We start from the raw sequence: 18,774 nt of genomic DNA on the forward strand, positions 1-18,774 counted from the left end.
GCTTGACTGTCTTATGAATATTGGTTTCCCTTGCCTACTATTGTAAATTAGACACTTGAGTGGGATAGAAAGGAATGCTGGGAAACATGATTACAGAAAGCTTGTAAGCCCATCTTCAGCCTATAATTGATTGAAATACCTAAAAGGGGTTCTAGAACTTGCCCAGTGAAATAGGCCCCTTTCAGAGCCTTTGTGGTGTATAGGACCTTAGGTGGAATCCTGAGCCGCATCCAAAACATTCTGAGGTGGGACATTCCCACTAGCAAGGACAAGCAGACCAGCCTGGAATAGCTAGAGTGACAGAAGATACATCTTCAAAGAAAGATCATCAGGGAAAACCCAAAACAAAAATGGCAGTATGATTAGCTACTACAAGAATAAGCAAGTTGTTCACCAGGAAGCCATCAAGGCAAGCAATCAAGTCCCTTCAGGACAAACCCCCATCTAAGACTGAGACTCAAAGGGAACATATAAGCAGATATGTAAGCTTGCTGGTGGCCACATTGGTCTACTGGTGAATGAGAGGGAAAGGCAACAATGAAGAAATGAGCTGAGTTCAACCACGTTCAACAGACTCCGTTGACCTGGAAATGAGAGACAGAAGAGGAAGAGCTGGTTGCTCCAAAGTGTGGTGAGACCTGGGGACACCTGAGCCCATGGTCAAGGACATAGCCACAGAGGACTACAGCTGAGAGTGAAGCATCCAGCTGATATGAAGGGAGGGGAGACACACAAGAACACCCAGACTTGCAGATAGTACCCATCTGACGTAGCCTCAATGGCTTGATAATCAGAACTCAACTAGAGGAAGATAAAAAAGAAAACAATTTTTGATAAAGGAAATGAGGATAAATTGCTGTACTTTGATGAACTTGATCTATGCATATGGAGGTGGTGGTGGTGGCTGTGTGCCTTGGAGTCGGTTCTGACTCATAGCAACCTTGTACAGGGTTTCTGAGGCTGTAAATCTTTACGGGAGCAGAACGCATCATCTTTCTCCTGAGGAACAGCTGGTAGTTTCGAACTGCTTACCTTGTGGTTCGCAGCCTGATTCGTAACCATTATACTACCAGAACTCTTTGTGTATGGAGGTAGTAGCTCAAAATGCCAACAGAGAGGGAAGGAGTCATCACATCAAGTACCAATGCTACCCCTCTGTACACAGGGTTGATAGGGATGGGCAACTTAGACATTGGCGACCTAAAATGAGGGGGCGATAAAGGCAAGAAGTGGCTGGCTTACAAGGTTTCAAGAGGGAGTTTAGTTTAAGAGTGTGTGTGGGAAGATAGAGGCCCCACTGAATAGTTTTCATCTTGTCTAGATGGGTCTGGTAAAAACAGATAGGGATAAGATTCTTATGATTCAATAGTGAGTAATTGTTATCATGACTAATTGTGACTGTCACAATTGTAAAGGTAGAAGTTTTATAACGAAAATGGGAGAGTAGTTAGTCTTACAGTCCAGAAACAGAGGACCCTAGGACCATCAACGGAGAAGAGCACAAGCGGAAGGCAGGACCTTATTCAGAGAAGCAGGGACACCAGAGATGCAGGCAGAGATGGGGACATAGAGAGAGGGAGCAGCTGAGGACTCTAGATTCATGGAAAGAGAGGGACTAAGAGCTGGCAGCCAGGAGGCAGACTTGCAGAATGTGCCCTTTGGTAGTGTAAGTTATTACATATGCTTGAGCATTAAAAAAAAACAAAAACAAAAAAAAACTGTTAAAATGAATATAGAGAAATACTGTTAACTGATGGTTCATGCTGGGGATTATAATCATTGTAAGGAAACAAAGGACATGCTTTGTTGAATGTAAAACTGATGACCTGCCCTGTAAACTTTCACTCAATTCACAATAAAAACTTAAAAAAAAAGAGAAAGCTAAAATAAATAGAGAGAAATACTGTTAACTCATGGTACATGGAGGGGATTATAATCATTGTAATGACACAAGGTATATGATTTGTTGAATGTAAAACTGATGATCTACCCTATAAATGATCACTCAATTCACAATAAAAACTTAAAATAATAATATCAATTAAGTTCAGGTGAGGATGTGGACAAATTGGACCATTCACACAATTGTTGATGGAAATAGAAAATGGTACAGCCCCTCTGGAAAGCAGTTTGGCAGTTTTTTATAAAACTAAATACCCAACAACTCTACAATCCAGCAGTCACACTCTTGGGCATTTATCCCAGAGAATGAAAACATTTTCGTGAATGTTCATACAGCTTTGTTCATAATATCCAAAAAAATAAGACAACCCAGATGTCCTTAAATGAGTGAATGGTAAAAAAAAAAAAAAAAAAAAAAAGCAAACCTGTGCTGCATTTATAACGTGCAGTAAAAAAGAACAAAGTGTTGATACATAGAACATTAGGGATGAAGCTCCAAGGATTTATGCTGAATAAAAATCTTAAATTCCGAAAGCTTATATGCTACATGCTTCCATTTATATTGTTATTGTTAAGTGCCGTTGAGTCGGTTCCGACCCATAGTGACCCTGTACAGTGTTTCCGAGGGTGTAAATCTTTATGGGAGTAGAAAGCCTCATCTTTCTCCCGCGGAGCGGCTGGTAGTTTCGAGCCGCTGACCTTAAGGTTCGCAGCCCCATTCGTAACCACTACGCTACCAGAGCTCCATTTATATAGCATTCTTTAATTTACAAAACTATAGAGAGGAGAACAGAGTTGGCAACCCAGATCGGATTTTGCCTTTAGGTATGCCCGGATCTGGTTAGGGTTGGAAACCACACTTAGTACATACTGGAATCTGTTGGGTTTTTTTTCTCAGAGATTAACTTTGAACCCTGGATGATGCCAGTAAGGAATTTAAGGACAGCATAGTGGTGAAGGCCCCAGGAAGGCATAGCTTGAGGCTACGTGTGTGGAGGTTAATATTCTAACAGGTTCAACAAAAGGTGGTGACTAGCTGAGACAAGTAAGGCATAGCTTGTGAAGTTAGTCTGGTAAATTAACTGAGACCAGATAGTACTTAGCCCTTGAAATTAATCCATCATTGATAAAAGATGTTCCTCCACAAAAAGAAAATGTGTTGACAGGTTGTCTATACGGTAGTGCTTAACCAGTAAAAACCAGGTCAATTCTGAACAGGGATTTATGTCTCTAGTACCATTAAAATCATTCAGGTGGTCCGGACTGTAGTCCCTTTGGGAGCATTTTCTTTAAATTACTATAACAAGTCCTTTAGAAGAAACAAATCATTCTGAACTGCTTTTTTTTTTTTTTTTTAAACCATTATAAAGCATGCAAAAGCCTGGATTATGAAAACATTTTACCTCTGGATGGCATTATTAAATTAGATTTTCATATTTCTTCACTATGATTTGGTTTAATGACAGATGGGTCCCTATGGGTTAAAAAGTTTTGATATTGTGGGAAATTGATGAATTCATGTTTTCAGAAGTTTTTGTGTTTGTAACAGCCTTGAAGTCAAGGTCTTTCCAAGTAACTTCAGTTAGATATTATAGGACGTGTTTTGTCTAAGTAGAAAAGGTGATTTTAAAAGTGAAACTTGGATTTGCAGAGCCATAGAACAAGCCTAAGGCCTTGGGGTTTTCCCCCCAGTTGGTGTTGTCATTGTTAAGGGCTGTGGAGTTGGTTCTAACTCATAGAGACCCTGTATAGGGTTTCCAAGGTGTGACTGGTAGATTTGAACTGGCAACCTTGTGGTTAGAAGTCTAGTGCTTATTGTACAACACTGCACCAGTACTCCTTCTCCCCTAATTATTAATTAAAACATAATTTTAAAAATGCTCACTAAGAAAATAATAAAAGGGGGGAAAATGGGGAGTGTGTTGCTTTCAAAATGCCTGGGACAGTTTTAGCATATGCAAATGTTTGGTCAAATGAGCAGACTTTGTGATTTCAAAAATAAAATTTAAAGGGCTAAAGTCAGATTGGAGAAAAATATTGGGAATCATAAAAGGTCAAAGTAAGTCATAGATAGTCAGGTGAAAGCTAAGTGGAAAGTTAAAAAGAGAAGGTTACAGTATTTTAAAGCGGAAAGAGAAGTTGTTTTTTCCTCAAAATAGAATGTTTGAACATACTGAATATAAAAGCTAAGCTTAAGGTTATATATAGTAAGTTGTAGAAGGTTAGAACAAAGTTAAGAGATGCTCAAGAAAAAAGAACTGGATGTGTTCCTTTTTAAAAGAATTATGATAGGAAAATACATGGAACAAATTTTTTCAAATAGGAATATCGAACAGTTTGTTAAAGATTTTTAATTGATGTTATCAAGGTTCTTGTTTATTTGCAGCTGAAGGTTTAATAGGTTAATTCATAAGCATTTAAAAAAAAAAAAAAAAGAACTGTAGGTAAAGTTGAAATTTTTACCTTTGAAAATCTTTGGCTAAATAACTAAGGTATTGATTTTGGGTTGCAGTCTTTATTACAGGCTAGATTGATTATCTTGATTATGTGAATTGCTTAACAGAACCTGAGGAAGACTTACCTGCTGACTGGGACTGACCTCGTCTGCATGCAAACAGTAATCCTTCTTCTTCTGTAAACCATTTAATCAGCCCCGTTCTGGTAGTGTGGTGGTTATGAGTTGGGCTGCTAATCTCAAGGTCAGCAGTTGGAAACTACCTGTGGTTCTGCAGAGAAAGAGGAGGCTTTCTGTTCCTTTAAAGATTTACAGCCTCGGAAACCCTATACAGGGTCGCTATGAATTGGAACCGATTCCATGGCACATAACCACTAACCACCAAGGGAGCACTCGTGTGGTGCTGTAGGATAAGCACTAGACTGAGATATTGGTTTGAATTGCAAGGCAAGTGGTTCAAATTCACTAGCTGCTCCTCAGAAACCCTAGACAGGGTCACTATGAGTTGGAACCGACTCAGTGGAAATGTTACTTAACAACAACAACAACAAAGGGCTCCCTGGACTTTGAGGTTTTAACACCTTCTCATAACCTCTGCCAGTCTTGGTGTGACACCGTAGGACAAGCAGTGGAACCCCTGTCAGACACACCTACCAGCCATGCTCAGTGTTGGATTTGGATTAGAGAGCGGGATAAAGACTGTTGTTTCTTTGCTAAATCCTGACCCCGAATGCCAAAGATCCCAGTGTACAGCTGCAGATGTTCTCAGTGCACAGCTGTTTCATCTATCTTGATTTACTTAATTAGAAAAAAAAAATCGCATCCTATCAAAAAGACCCTAAATGGATGCATGATCTCTTTGCATCCATTTTGAAAGTTCACACCCTTACTTGGACAGATTGTCAAACTTCATATGTTAATCTGCTCACTCAAAGAAAGGAGAATATTTACGAGGGTTAAAAAAATACTTTGAAGAGCAGAAGGTGGAGTGGGAATGCAAATCTCACAATGAGTATAGCTTGCCAGGTTTATATGAACTGAGTGCAGGCACACGAAAGAAAGGAAAACGTAAAAATATGAGAAGAAATGCTGTTTACAGCAGTGCTTAGTCAAGGTAGGAAAGCAGGAGCACCCATGTGGGATCTCCCCTGCTGAGAAAGACTCCTGTGCTTGGTGTAAGCAGGATGGACACTGGGAGAAAGAATGCCCTAGCATGACAAGTTTAGGGATAAGCAAAGAAAGAGCCTCCCAATACTGTTTCCTTGGATTCTGCCCATGTTTCAGAAGAATCAGTGCCTGGGACCAGGGGTGACACTTACTGTCACCTGACAAGTCTCATGTTACAATGAAAGTCAGGAAGGAAAGGATAGATTTTTATGTTAGAAACAAGTGAGCTACTCATTCAGTTTAAAATAATTCAAGGGGACCATGTGTCCTGGTGTGGCACTGTAGGATAAGCACTTGACTGCAAGGTCACTTTGAACCTCAAGGTTGGCAGTTCAAACTCACCAGCTGCTCTTTGGAAAGCTTATACAGGGTCGCTATGGATTGGAACCAACTCGATGGCACTTAACAAAACATCAAAGAAAAAGGTATTGGTAATGGGAAAAACAAGAAAATAAGTTACTTGGAACTTTATGCAATTAATGAGCTGTTCTGTGGACAACGAAGCCTTAGCCTATGAATTTCTTTACAGACCTGAATGTCTAGTCCCCCTGTTCTAAAGAGACCAGTTGGCAAACGATTATGCTCCAACTAGGGAGTCCTGGTGTAGCACTACAGCATAAATGCAACAACAACAAAGCTCAAATTACAGCCCTGGTGTGGCCCTGTAGAAGAAGCAGCCCTGTGCTGCCAAGTCGGTTCTGACTCATAACAACCCAGTATAGGGTTTCCGAAGAACAGCTGATGAGTTTGAGCTGCCAACCTTGCAGTAGGTTTAACTAGCAAGTCCATGGATCTGGGCTAGCGAGATGGCAAGATAATCATGGAGCACAGGGCCTGTGAATATTGAACTGAGGCTAGGAATTTCACCTCCACACATAGGGCAATACCATTTTGCATGGAACCTCCGATGGAACTGAAACCAATCCAAGATTGTTTTCTTAAGTATAGATTATTGAGACTATGTCAGTGTCCCTTGAACACTCCAATTTTACTTGTGAAGCAGTCAAACTCACGTGAGTATTGACTTACCCGAGACCTCCAAGCTGTCAATCAGGTAATTGTGACTATTTATCTTGTAGTCCTTAACCCAATGCTCTTTTGTCAGCTTTGCCATTTTGTATGGTTTTCAATGCTAGATTTAAAGGATGTTTTCTTTTGTATTCTGATGGAGTAAAAAAAACCAAAAAATTTTGCATTTGGATGGGAGTACCCCAAAAATTGTTTTAAAGAATGCCTGTGCTGGAGAGTTCTCCCTCAGAGTTTTAATAACAATCCTAGCAAAAAGTTTGAGAAACCTGCAGCTCTGAAACAGGGTCCTTCTGCAAGGTGTTGATGATTTGCAGGACCAAAGAGCACTTTCTGAATAACACCATGACAACAGTTAACCTGCTGGTGTCAGCTGGATCCTGGGTTTCCAAGACCAAGTCCCAGATATTTCGCCTCAAGTACTTAGGATGTTTAATCCCCCAGGGATGACAGGCACTGATGGCAGAAGGAAAAGAGGTTATCTGTAGGCTAGCCATCTCTGCTCTCCTTACCAGCTATCAGGTTTCCTGGAAATGGCAGAATTTTGCCAAATCTGGACCCCTCATTTTAGATTGATTGTGAAGTCGCCTTTAGGTAAGGATTCTAAACCCTCTGATAGACTGAGAGTCAATAATGGATGTTTGAAACTTAAAACTAAGACTGATGGAGACCCCAGTTTTAGGCCTTCCTGCTTTTGATAAATCATTTGAACTCTAGTTCCATGAAAATCAGGGGGTAGCAACAGGAGTCTAAACTTGGTTTCTGGGAAGTTGGAAATGGTTTGTGGACTTATTTTCAAAAACCCCTGACCCTGCAGCTAAGAATCGGCCAACTTGCCTTCAAGCTGTGACATACACCAGCCTAGTTCTAAAGGAAGCCAAGAAACTGAGTTGGGAAAGCCAGTAACCGTTTTTGTACCACATACAGTTCTTATGATCATAGAATAGAAAGAATAATCCCCAACCTCAGCCCCACCCCAACACACACACACAAAATTCAAAAGCTCCCTTTACCTAAGTCCAGGTGATCACTGGCAAGTAGACTTTGCTAAGATGCCACATACAGTTGGACATTTAAAATATTTACCAGTGTTTATACACATTTTCATTGAATAGGTGGGAGCATTTTCCTTGCAGGGCCAGCAGAGCAAAAGAAGTTGTAAAAGCACTAGTTGAAGAAACCATCCTATGATGTATGCAGGGGATTATAATCAATGTAATGAAACAAGTCATATGAATGGTTGAATGTGAAACTGATGATGTGCCCTGTAAACTTTCACTCAATCCACAATAAAAACCTTTAAAAAAAAAAGAAAGAAAGAAAGAAACAATCCTAAGCTTTGGCCTGCCCATCATCATTGGGAGTGAGAATGGGTCACATTTCAAGAAGCGAACTCAAGAAGTTGCTCAAGCATTGGACATCACCTGGAAATCGCAATCAAGTGAAGCAAATGAAGTAAACTCTCAAAAGGCAAATCGTAAAAATTTGCCAAAAAGTAAATGGAGAGAAGTCTTACCAATTGCCCTGTTATAGGTGCACATAGCACCTAGAGATAAATGAAAGCTGAGCCAATTTGAGCTCCTATTTTGCCAGCCCTTTTCCAGGAATCGTGAGTTGGCAAATGGAGGTCAGTTGTATGTATTAGGGAGTGAGGGAGTCTGTTCTTACTTGAAAAGTTTGTCTGTTGTGGTTTCTTGTATTCACAGGTTCTGCCACTTATGGCAGAAATATCCCTTTGATGTTCCTGCTCATCATTTATTTCTAGGAGAGCAAGTCTTTCTATGAACAAGGAATGACGAGCCTCTTCAATGGAAGTGGAGGTGGACTTACACCATTTTTCTGACCATCCACACCGCAGTGAAATTAGAAGGAGTGAAACTTTGGATCCATTGTACCAGATTGAGTCTACACCTAATCCTGACCCATGAACTGAGCCCCAAAGAGACAACTGGAACTCTAAGTCTCTTGAAGACCGTAAGCTCTTATTCAAAAGACTATGAAGGCTTTAGCTATTTTCCTACTGATCCTTCCCAGCTAGAGATTAATATAAAAAAAAATTAGCAAAAATGAAAATGTTTGGGTTTACTTAGCTCAACAAGTCTTAAATACCTCAGAGGTAAAAACTGTAGAAGAAACTTTTATGTTGTGTTTAATAGGAGTCAATGCTCCAATATAACTGATTTAAAATTATAACAAATTCATAACCATTAATAAGACCACTGGAGTCCTGGTGTGGTGCTGTAGGACAAAACACTGACCTGCAAGGTTGGTTTGAACTGCAAGGTCAGTGGTTCAAACTCACCAGTTGCTTCTGGGAAACCCTATACAGTGTCACTATAAGTCAGAACTTCCTTGACAGCACTTAACAACAACAACAATAGGACCATCAACTTTACAGATATATATATATAATTGGGGCTCTACAAGCCATCATATAGACAAAAGTGTATTTTCCATGTTTGTCAAAAACAGTGACAACTTCTGAACAATATGTTTCTTTTGTGAACTGCTCTAGAAATTTTATTAACTGCCTGGCTTGGTTATCTTGTGCTGTATAACAGAAATACCAGAAGTAAATTGCTCTAACAAACAAAAATTCATTCTTTCACAGTGGAAGAAACTAGAAGACCAAATTTAGAGTGCTAGCTCTGTGGGGAGGTCCTTGTCTCCTTTCAGCATCGGTAGGACCGACAGTCCCTAGAAAACTCCATGTGTCTTGGCATCAATCTTTCCCTGGATCTTGGAGCTTCACAGCGCAAGGACCCCAGGTCTAAAGGACACATTCCACTCCTGGCTCTCCTTTTTGATGGTAATCGATCCCCTTTCTCTGTCTGCTTCTCTTCCTTTTAGCTCTTGTAAGATACAAGGTGCTGTGTGCCATACCCCTGGATTCTGAAGGCTTATGGGTGGTGCTTGCTGTTGTTAAGTGCCTGCAAGTTGTTTCCAACTCGTTGTTGTCATTATGTGCCGTGGAGTCGGTGCCAACTCATAGTGACCCTGTACAAGGTTTCTGAGGCTATAAGTCTTTACAGGAGCAGAAAGCCTCATCTTTCTTCCATGGAACAGCTGGTAGTTTTGAACTGCTGACCTTGAGGTTCGCAGCCCGATTTGTAACCACTACATTACCAGAGCTCCTTTTCCAACTCATAGTGACCTTGTATAGGGTTTCCAAGGAGCAGCTGGTGGGTTTGAACTGCCAACCTGTGGTTCTCAGTCCAGGGCTGATACTACAGCTACCAAAGATACTGCAATTCTTTTATTGGTTTATCACATCAGATCACATCGTATAAATGCCACATTACATTATCACATAACTGCCAAATCACTGAGAATCATGACCCAGTCAAGCAGACACATATTTGTTTGTGACACACTTCAATCCATGACACTACCCTAGAAATTGTATTAACTAAGTATCAGAGTTATGTGAAGTATACTAAGGTAACCACCATTAGCTGCAGTAGAGCCCACACCAAGTTACCTACAGGATGGTTTTTGCTATGCAGAGCTAAAGCTTATTCATACTGACCACAAATGCAACTGGAGGGTCTTGTTCTATTGGGAGGTTGAGTGCTATCCTCCCGTCCTTATCCCAAGGAGAATAGAATCTCAGCATATACTGATCCTTAAATTTCGATGAAAACTGTAATGGAAAAATTCACTAAAAAAGCCAGGCAGAATAGGTCTCTCTTGAGCACCCTAGGTGGAATACTGGGGCTTGCAACTCACACCACCAGAAATATGAATCTTTTAGCCCATGTTGTCACGAAAGGCTTAAACTACACACTGCCCCAAGCTATAGATGCCTTAAGGCAAGAGTGAGGGCAAGTCTGAGAATCAGTCTTAATAAACCATGAAATCATTAACTACTTGTTATTAACACATAATCATGGGTGTAAAGAATTCAAAGGAATGTGCTGTTTTAATCTGACTACATTCAAGGGAAGGTAAATCAAATTGAACAAGTTGTTTCTGATAAAGTTATTTTCAGTTTTTTAAAGGCTTCAGTTTTAACTTAGATTGTCTTACTTCATGGTTTCCTGACTTCAACTGGCTCAGTTATTCCTAAGTGCTCATTCCTTTGTGACCTAGTGTAAACCAAGAAGACCAAATATACAAGCCAGTCACCAGGCAATCGACCCAACATTATGTTACTCTCTTGCCCTCACCCCAAATTATGGCCAGAAAGTTTCATACAACACAACAAATTAGTGAAGCCATTCAATTAATGAAGTGTTAATAGCTTCAAGGGGGGAGGGGAGGAAATGGTGCAGAACATTCACTAAAGGAATAAGCAATACCCTTGGAGGAGCTTCAGAAAGTTACTCCCGATAAAATAAAGGAAACAGAAATATAATTTGTTAAAACCAGATGTTCAAAAGACCTGCTGATGACAACAAAAAAAGAAAGAAAGAAAAGTAACTATAAATCTTAGGTCATTGACCCTAGAGACATTACCATACTAAAAACCACACTGCTGGGTGGACATTGAGCATCATAATGAGATGTACTAAGACTCACCATTCCTTGATCCCTAATTGTATATGTTTAACCTGTAATCATATGAAATTGTATGTATAGGATAATTATGATGTGATTTTTACTCTTTAAAAGCCACTTGAGCATCTAGAGGCAGACAGAATCTGGGGGGCACCCCTCTGACTCAAGCACAGCATAATGAACGCTGTAACTTTTCCTCTTTCCTTCTGAGTGTCTCTATTGGCTTAAATCACTTCAGGCAATGGACCCAACATTTTTGGAGTAACAAACTCAAGGGTTTCTCACAGGCACAGGCACAGGCCCTTACATAGTAACTTCCTTGCAGGGTTAAAAAATTTTTTAATTATAAAAGTAAAAGCAAAAAAAGCAAATTCCATAGTGATGTACACACCCACCATCTAGTGCCATTGAGTCGATTTCAACTCATAGCAACCCTATAGGACACAGTAGAACTGCTCCATCGGGTTTCCATGCTAAAACTCTTTATGGGAGCAGAAGGCCTCATCTTTCTCCCTTGAAGTGTCTGGTGGGTTTGAACTGCCAACCTGCAGTTAGCTGTCTAGCACTATCAGGGATTCTGATGTATATATAGCATTACATATATGCATATACACAAGAAAGGTTCAGAAAGGATAACCATGAAATGCTGAACTCTGGGAAAAAGTGGGCATGGTAAGGTAAGTACTTTCACAGTGTTATTTTTTTTATGTACCGCCGAGTCAGTTTCGACTTGTAGCAACCCTGTATGGATTTCTGAGAAGCAGCCGTTGGATTTGAACCACTTGCAGTTCAAAGTGCTCTTGCAGCCCAGTGTTTTATCCTACAGACAAGATAAGAGTGTAACTGGAGGACTTCCACCATGTAGGCATGGGTATAGAATTTGGAATTTCTTTTACTAATGAGGATGGCACAAGATTAGGCACTGGTCTATTCTATTATATAGAAGATCAACATCTTCGGAAGCTTAATCAAAAGCAACTAACAGCGGCAGCAACAAATATGTTTATATAAAAATGAAAATTCTCATTCTTTCTTTTAAGGTCAGTTTTAGAATGATCTTGGAATGTGACGTGTACCCAACATGGAAATCGTTGGCGACATCCTATGCTGAAGATGTGTCTACATCTATTTGGGGCCAAAGGGAGCTGAAAATGTATGAAAGTACCTGCTCTTAGCAAACACTAATCACTGGCCTTGTTAAAGGGACCTTTGCCAGCCCTGCCTACAGTTCCCAGGTTGGGAAGCAAGCCATGGTGCTTCCTGCTACCTCCGGTGGAGAATATTCCACTACAAGGACAGCTGCTTCCCTCGGGAATCTTCAGTCTCGGAGGACTTCCAACACCTGCCCAATTGACTCCTTACCACCTACGCCCATGTCCAGGACACTTACCGTCTAAATGCAAACTTGTCTCTCCAGACTCTTTCCTCCCAAGTTCCAAATAACCAGGCCATGCAGAATCTCAAGATGCGGTTCTACTTTTTCTACTTCATTGCAGAGGCTGACATTTTTCATAGATACAGCGAATTATGGAAGGAGACAGTGATCTCAGTCTCCCTAGGGTCTGAGCCCCTTAACCACTCCTCCCCCAGCTATTTTCAACCCCTCCCATTCCCCTATTAGTTTTTCTTTCTGCAAATCTCCCAGTAGAGAAAGGTAAGGTGTAAGGGTAATGTGGGTGTGGCAGGCTCAAGACTTGTAGTCAGGGGCTCCTGATGTTGTGGGTCTGCTTGGTCTCACACACCCAGCGATGCACCTGCTTGCAGAAATCATCATTCCATTGGCCATCTGGCCTGATTTCAACACAGTCTTCACTTCCTCCCATCTCATGCCCTTTCCAGTTGTCAGGCTGAGAGTAAGCCCAGTTCCTAAAAAGGAATGAGAGAAGTCCAATTCTGATCCCCCAAACATCTCTGTCTGACCACCAGCATCCCCCTCACCCACATCCAGAAAAGCACACTTGGGAGGGACTAAGGGAGTAGGAGATTCAGTCTTAGAGGTTAGAAGTCTGGGGAGGAGAGGTGTTGTGGATTGAATTCTGTTCTCCCAAAATACATCATCAAAATGCTAATCTCTACGCCTGTGGTTATAATTCCTTTGGGGAATGAGTTGTCTTTGATATTTAATGAGGTAGGAATAGTGTCCGGTACATTTTGAGTCAATCTCTTTTGAGCAAGATCTTAAAAGGTTTAGTGCTTTTTTGAGATATAAAAGAGATTAAACAAGTGACTGTTTTAGGAGGAGAGATGAGGTGAGATCAATACCAAGACACACAGAGATTCCCCAAGGAACAGGAAACAGAAGTTATAAGACAAGACCTTCCCCCAGAGCCGACTGAGAGTGAAAGCCTTCTGCTAGAGTTGGTACGCTGAATTCAGACTTCTAGCTTCCTCAACTATAAGAAAATGAGTTGCTGTTGGTTAAAGCCATTCACTTGTGGTATTTTATTATAGCAGGACTAGATAGATAACTGAGACAAGAGAGTTGAGGAGTTTGGTCTCTGAGGGACATGGTGGGAGTCGAGTAGGGCAAAAGTCCAGGTGACTGTCCTCCCCGCCTCCACCCCGAGACTAACAGCAGATATAGACAGTCACTTACGTATAGCTATTTTCATAGTTGGTACCATCCACCCACTTCCAGGAGCTGTCACTGCCAGTAAGTCCTATCCAGGTGTGAAAGGGGTTTATGTGTTGGAGAATGAATTTCTGGAGAAACAGACAGGAGAGAAGTTCTAGTACATTCTTTCCACCCTTATCCTTCAGCTATGGTCCCCTTTGCTTTCACCAGTCTGATCTGCCCCAAGCTGAAGTAGCAACTCCCAATTCAACTAGTTTTCGTTACTTTATTTTTATAATTATAACTATTGTTTAGTGAATACTTACTGGGGTTAAAAGCCCTGGGTGGTGCAAATGGTTAAGCACTTGACTACTAGAGCCTAAAACTTGGCAGTTCAAACCCATCTAGAAACACCTTGAAAACTCTGTGGAGCACAATTCTTCTTTACCACATAAGGTCAGCATTAGGCACAATTGGGTCAGTAGCAAGTAACAACCACACTTTTGTGGCGTACCTGAGTGATGCAAATAGTTAACACAGACAAACAAAAGACAGACAAGGCAAATGAAAGTACGAACATACCCACAGGCACCTCAGAAGAAAGGACTGGCAATACTTCTAAAAGATCAGGTATCAAAAGCCCAATAGATCCAGGTAGCCAACAAACATATAAAGAAATAAATGTTCATGATCACTAGCCATTGTTGTTGTTGTGAAGTGCCATTATTGTTGTCAGGTGCCATCAAGTCGGAACCGACTCATAGTGACCCCATGCACAGCAGAACGAAACAATGTCTGGACTCAGGAAGGGAGAGGGGCTGTGTGCTGATGGCCAGGGGCAGGCTTGCAGGGTGTACCCTTTGGTTGTTTGATAATGCATGGAGGGGATTGTAACCATGGCAAGCAAACGATATAAAATAGGATGAATGTAAAGCTAATGTTCTCCCATGTAAACTACCACATAATTCACAATAAAACATTTTTTTTTTAATTATTTATTTCCAGCACATTTTCCTTGCCTCTAAAATGGTTCAGTTTAAGATTTAATTTTAGCACATTTAATTTTATGCAGATAAATTACAAATCATTTTATTTTCCAAAGATGTTAGAAATGGGCTGGGACTCACCAGGTTATGTATCCCATCGACATTATTCCATGAAATAATTCGGAAAGTAAGGAATAATTCCAACTAAACCCAAATCTCCTTTCCATTAGCCTTAAATTGTCACTGTCAGAATTAGACATTTGGAAGAGGATTCTTTCAAGATGGGAGATTAAAAATTCCAAATTCATTAAAATTGAAGTATTTAGAAATACATGTAAAAGAAAGACAGATGAATGGATGTTTTCAAATTACAGTGTTAGTAAAGAATATTGACCATGCCCTGGACTGCCAAGAGAATGAATAAATCAGTTTTAGAAGAAACACAATCAGAACGCTTCTTAGCAGTGAGGATAGTAAGACTTTGACTAACCTACTTTTGTACATGTCATCAGGAAAGACCAATCAATAGTGGTCTGTGTACACACACACAATGTAATAGAGATTAATACTGTTAGCTGATGTGCATGGAAGATATTGTAACAATTGCAATGATTTGTTGAATGTAAAAATGATGATCTGCCCTGTAAACCTTCATTTAATTCACAATAAAAGCTTTAAAAAGAAAAAAGAAGGAAAAAAAATAGAGCCAAGGTCAGGGCCTGAGCTCATGACTGCATTCTGTTCACAGCCCTAACCCCAACCCCCCACTTCAGTTCCAATTCAGGGCAGCTACCCGGACACTGGTCTTCAGCTCACAATCTCAAACTCCTGGACATGGCTCTAGCAGAAGGCTTTCTCTCTCTGTCTTTGATGCCTACATTACTCATGTCCCTTTACATCTCGGTTTCAGTCGTCTCGTCTATGGGTGGCTCTCATTTCCTGAGCTTTGCCAGTCTCCAAGTTTTCCAGACTTGACCCACTGCCAAGATTCCCATTATAACCACATGCGGTTTGGAAGTTTGTCCTGAAAGGAGGAGGATGTCCTGGGTCTGTGGAGCCAGGGAATGGGGTGGAAGTGGTCTCTGAGAGTACAGACAGCTCTCATGCAGACCCTCTACTACAAGAACCCTTCCAAGTGGCTTTCTCTTACAGATATGGCTATTCCGGGGGGCTTAAGTCCCGTGGCTTGGGAAGATACTGAGAAGGGTATTGTATTGTTAGTTTTGTATAGGAAGTAGAGATGGACTGACCGCATGTGTACCTGGTGGTTCACTTTCACAGCATATTAAGGGTTTTAACAGCATTTGGAAGGAGCTCTGGTAGCTTTGTTGTTGTTGTTGTTGCTTAGTGGTTATGAATTAGGCTGAGAACTGCAAGGTCAGCAGTTCAAAACTACCAGCTGTTCCGCGGGAGAAAGATGAGGCTTTCTGCTCCTGTAAAGATTTATAGCCTCGGCGACCCTGTACACGGTCGCTTTGAGTCGGAACTGACTCCACAGCACATAACAACAACAACAACAGCATTTGGAGGGAAATTACCTTACACAGCTGTCATCCCCTAGAGACACAACTCAATAGGTTCATCACTTCAACTTCATATATTACCCAATGCCATTGATTCTGACTCATAGCTCCCCTCTAGGATAAAGTTGGAGTCCTGGTGTGGTGCTGTAGGATAAGCACTGGAACCACAAGGTCAAACCCCCCAGCCGCTCACTGTATAGGATCACTATGAGTTGAAATGGACTTCATGGCACTTAACAGAACAAAGTAGATTGCCCCAGAGGGTTCCCAAGGCCATAAATAGTTACAGAACTGACTGACACATCTTTCTTCTGACTTCATCTGTTATTTTTGTTGAGTGCCATCAAGTCGGTTCTTACTCATAGCAACCTTGTGTTGGGTTTCTGAGGAGCGGTTGGTGGGTTTGAACCACAGACCTCATGGTTAGCAGTCTAGTTTGTATCCTACAGCACCATACCAAGACTCAAACTTCATCCGTAGCACTCCTGAATTTAGAATCCTGCACAAAGGTAATGAGCTGTACATGAGGAACTAGCCCTCAGAGGCTGGTAAGGCTGCCCCCAAATTCAGAGGAGTCCACACAGTTGGAGAGAATGTGTATGGAGATGAGATATTCTATTTGCTGCTGGTTACTACAGCAAGTTTCCACTTCCAGCACCAGAAGCAGAACTGAACAACAACAACAAAACACATTCTCACTATCTAGCCTTCCCTGCTGAAGACTCAGGGGAGGAATCAAATACGGCCAGATGACCAGTGGAGACAGTCCAGAACAATCCATCCCAGCGAATCATGGGTAGGAATTGTACTCATTCATAAATGCAGAGGGAGAAAACTCAGCATAGCAATTACTTTTAAAAAAGGAAAAAGAAGGACAAGGTGGAGAAGAAAGAAATGTAGTATTAAAAAGAGATGACACCTGTAAAGGTAGAAGTTCTGTAAAAAAAGAGGGGAGTAGTTAATCTTATAGTCCAGAAATAGAGGTCCCTAGGACCATCAAGGGAGAAGAGCACGAGCGGAATGTGAGATCTTATCCAGAGAAGCAGTGACACCAGAGATGAGGACATGGAGAGACAGAGCATCTGAGGACTCTAGACTCATGGAAAGAGAGGGATTGTGTGCTGGCAGCCAGGAGGCAGGCTCACAGAATGTGCCCTTTGGTTGTTTAAATGATTATATATTCCTGTGTGTTTCTGTGTACATCACCCCCACACACCAAAAAAACAAAAAAACCCTAGAGGGAATAGAAGCAAATACTGTTGAATGATGATGCACGTAGGAGAGTGTAATCATTGCAATGAAATAATGAGTGTAAAACCAATGTTCTCCCATGTAAACTTTCACTCAATTCACAATAAAAACTTTAAAAAATAAAAAGAGAGAGACGAGAACACGATGGAATGGTCAACCATTCAAGATCAAAAGTGCAGCATTGATCTAAGGACAAAATTGAGAAACGTTGGAAAAGAAGGTTGAGTGGAAACAAGAATCATAGGAAGGAAGTGAGATAACGGATGGTATGTGGAGGGGATTGCAATCTTTGAAATGCAACAAAGTGTATAATTTGAATATAAAACTGATGATTTGCTCTGTAGTCCTTCACTCAATTCACAATACGTGGTGATGGTGGTGGTGGTGGTGGTGGTTGTATGCCCTTGAGTCAATCCTGACTCATAGAAGCCTAGTTTAGGGTTTCTGAGGCTAAATCTTTATGGAGGCAAAAAGTCTTATCTTTCTCCTGGTGACCTGGCGAGCTGCTGGTGGACTTAAACTGCTGAACTTGAGGTCAGCAGTTCAGTGCTTATCATACAGCACCACTAAGGCTTTATTTAATACATAATAAAATATGTATTAATATATCATACATAATATTGTATATTTAATATATAATAAAAATGTTTTTTTAAAAAGAGAGAGAGATGACAATTTGTAAAGAAAACTTTTTTCAGGACACAAGGGGATATTGGAGAATGACTTCTTTACTTCCTAAAAAAATTAAAGAGGAGTTTTTATTTGTTTTTTACAAAAATGGCTCCAAAAGGGAAGAAGAGAGTCCTTGGTCTTCCCAAAACTGAAACCAAAGCAAAGATGCCAAAGGTCAAGAAGGTAGTGCAGAAAGATGGCCATAATGGCAGAAAAAAAATAGAAGATCCACACACCTTGCAATGGCTCAAGACACTGTAGTGCCTAAGGTAGGCCAATACCCTCAGAAGAAACAAACTTAACCACTATGTCATCATCAAGTTCCCACTAACTACTGAGTCAGCCATGAAGACAATCATGATTACAACACATTTGTGTTCATAGTGGGTGTCAAGGTCAACAAGTGCCAGATCAAATGCGGTGAAGAAGCTATATGAGACTGACATGGCTAAGGATTGTTGGGTCTGATGGAAAGAAGTAGGCGTATATATATGTTCAACTGGTTCCTGACTATGATGCTTTGTTGTTATTGTTAGATGTGACCCTATGCACAACAGAAGGAAACACTGCCTAATCCTGAGCCAACTTCTGAATTGTTATACCTGAGCCCATTGTTGCAGTCACTATGCCGATCCATCTCCCTGGGAGGTGGGGGGGGGTCCTCCTCTTTTTAGCTGACCCTCTACTTTACCAAACATGATGTCCTTTCCCAGGTATTGGCCTCTTCTGATAACATGT

General features: G+C 40.9%; 1 protein-coding gene across 1 annotated transcript in view; it reads right to left on the minus strand.

The window, feature by feature from the left end:
- Positions 1-12,750: 12,750 nt before the first annotated feature.
- Positions 12,751-18,774, minus strand: part of ASGR2 (asialoglycoprotein receptor 2) — a 17,428-nt gene continuing 11,404 nt past the window's right edge. The window contains exons 7-8 of the mRNA XM_006863491.1: positions 13,647-13,753; positions 12,751-12,916 (exon numbers count right to left, since the gene is read on the minus strand). Of these exons, the coding sequence (XP_006863553.1) occupies positions 12,751-12,916; positions 13,647-13,753 (273 nt within the window). The remainder of the gene's footprint in view (positions 12,917-13,646; positions 13,754-18,774) is intronic.

Source organism: Chrysochloris asiatica, unplaced genomic scaffold (genome assembly GCF_000296735.1).
Source record: "Chrysochloris asiatica unplaced genomic scaffold, ChrAsi1.0 scaffold00054, whole genome shotgun sequence".
Taxonomy (NCBI): domain Eukaryota; kingdom Metazoa; phylum Chordata; class Mammalia; order Afrosoricida; family Chrysochloridae; genus Chrysochloris; species Chrysochloris asiatica.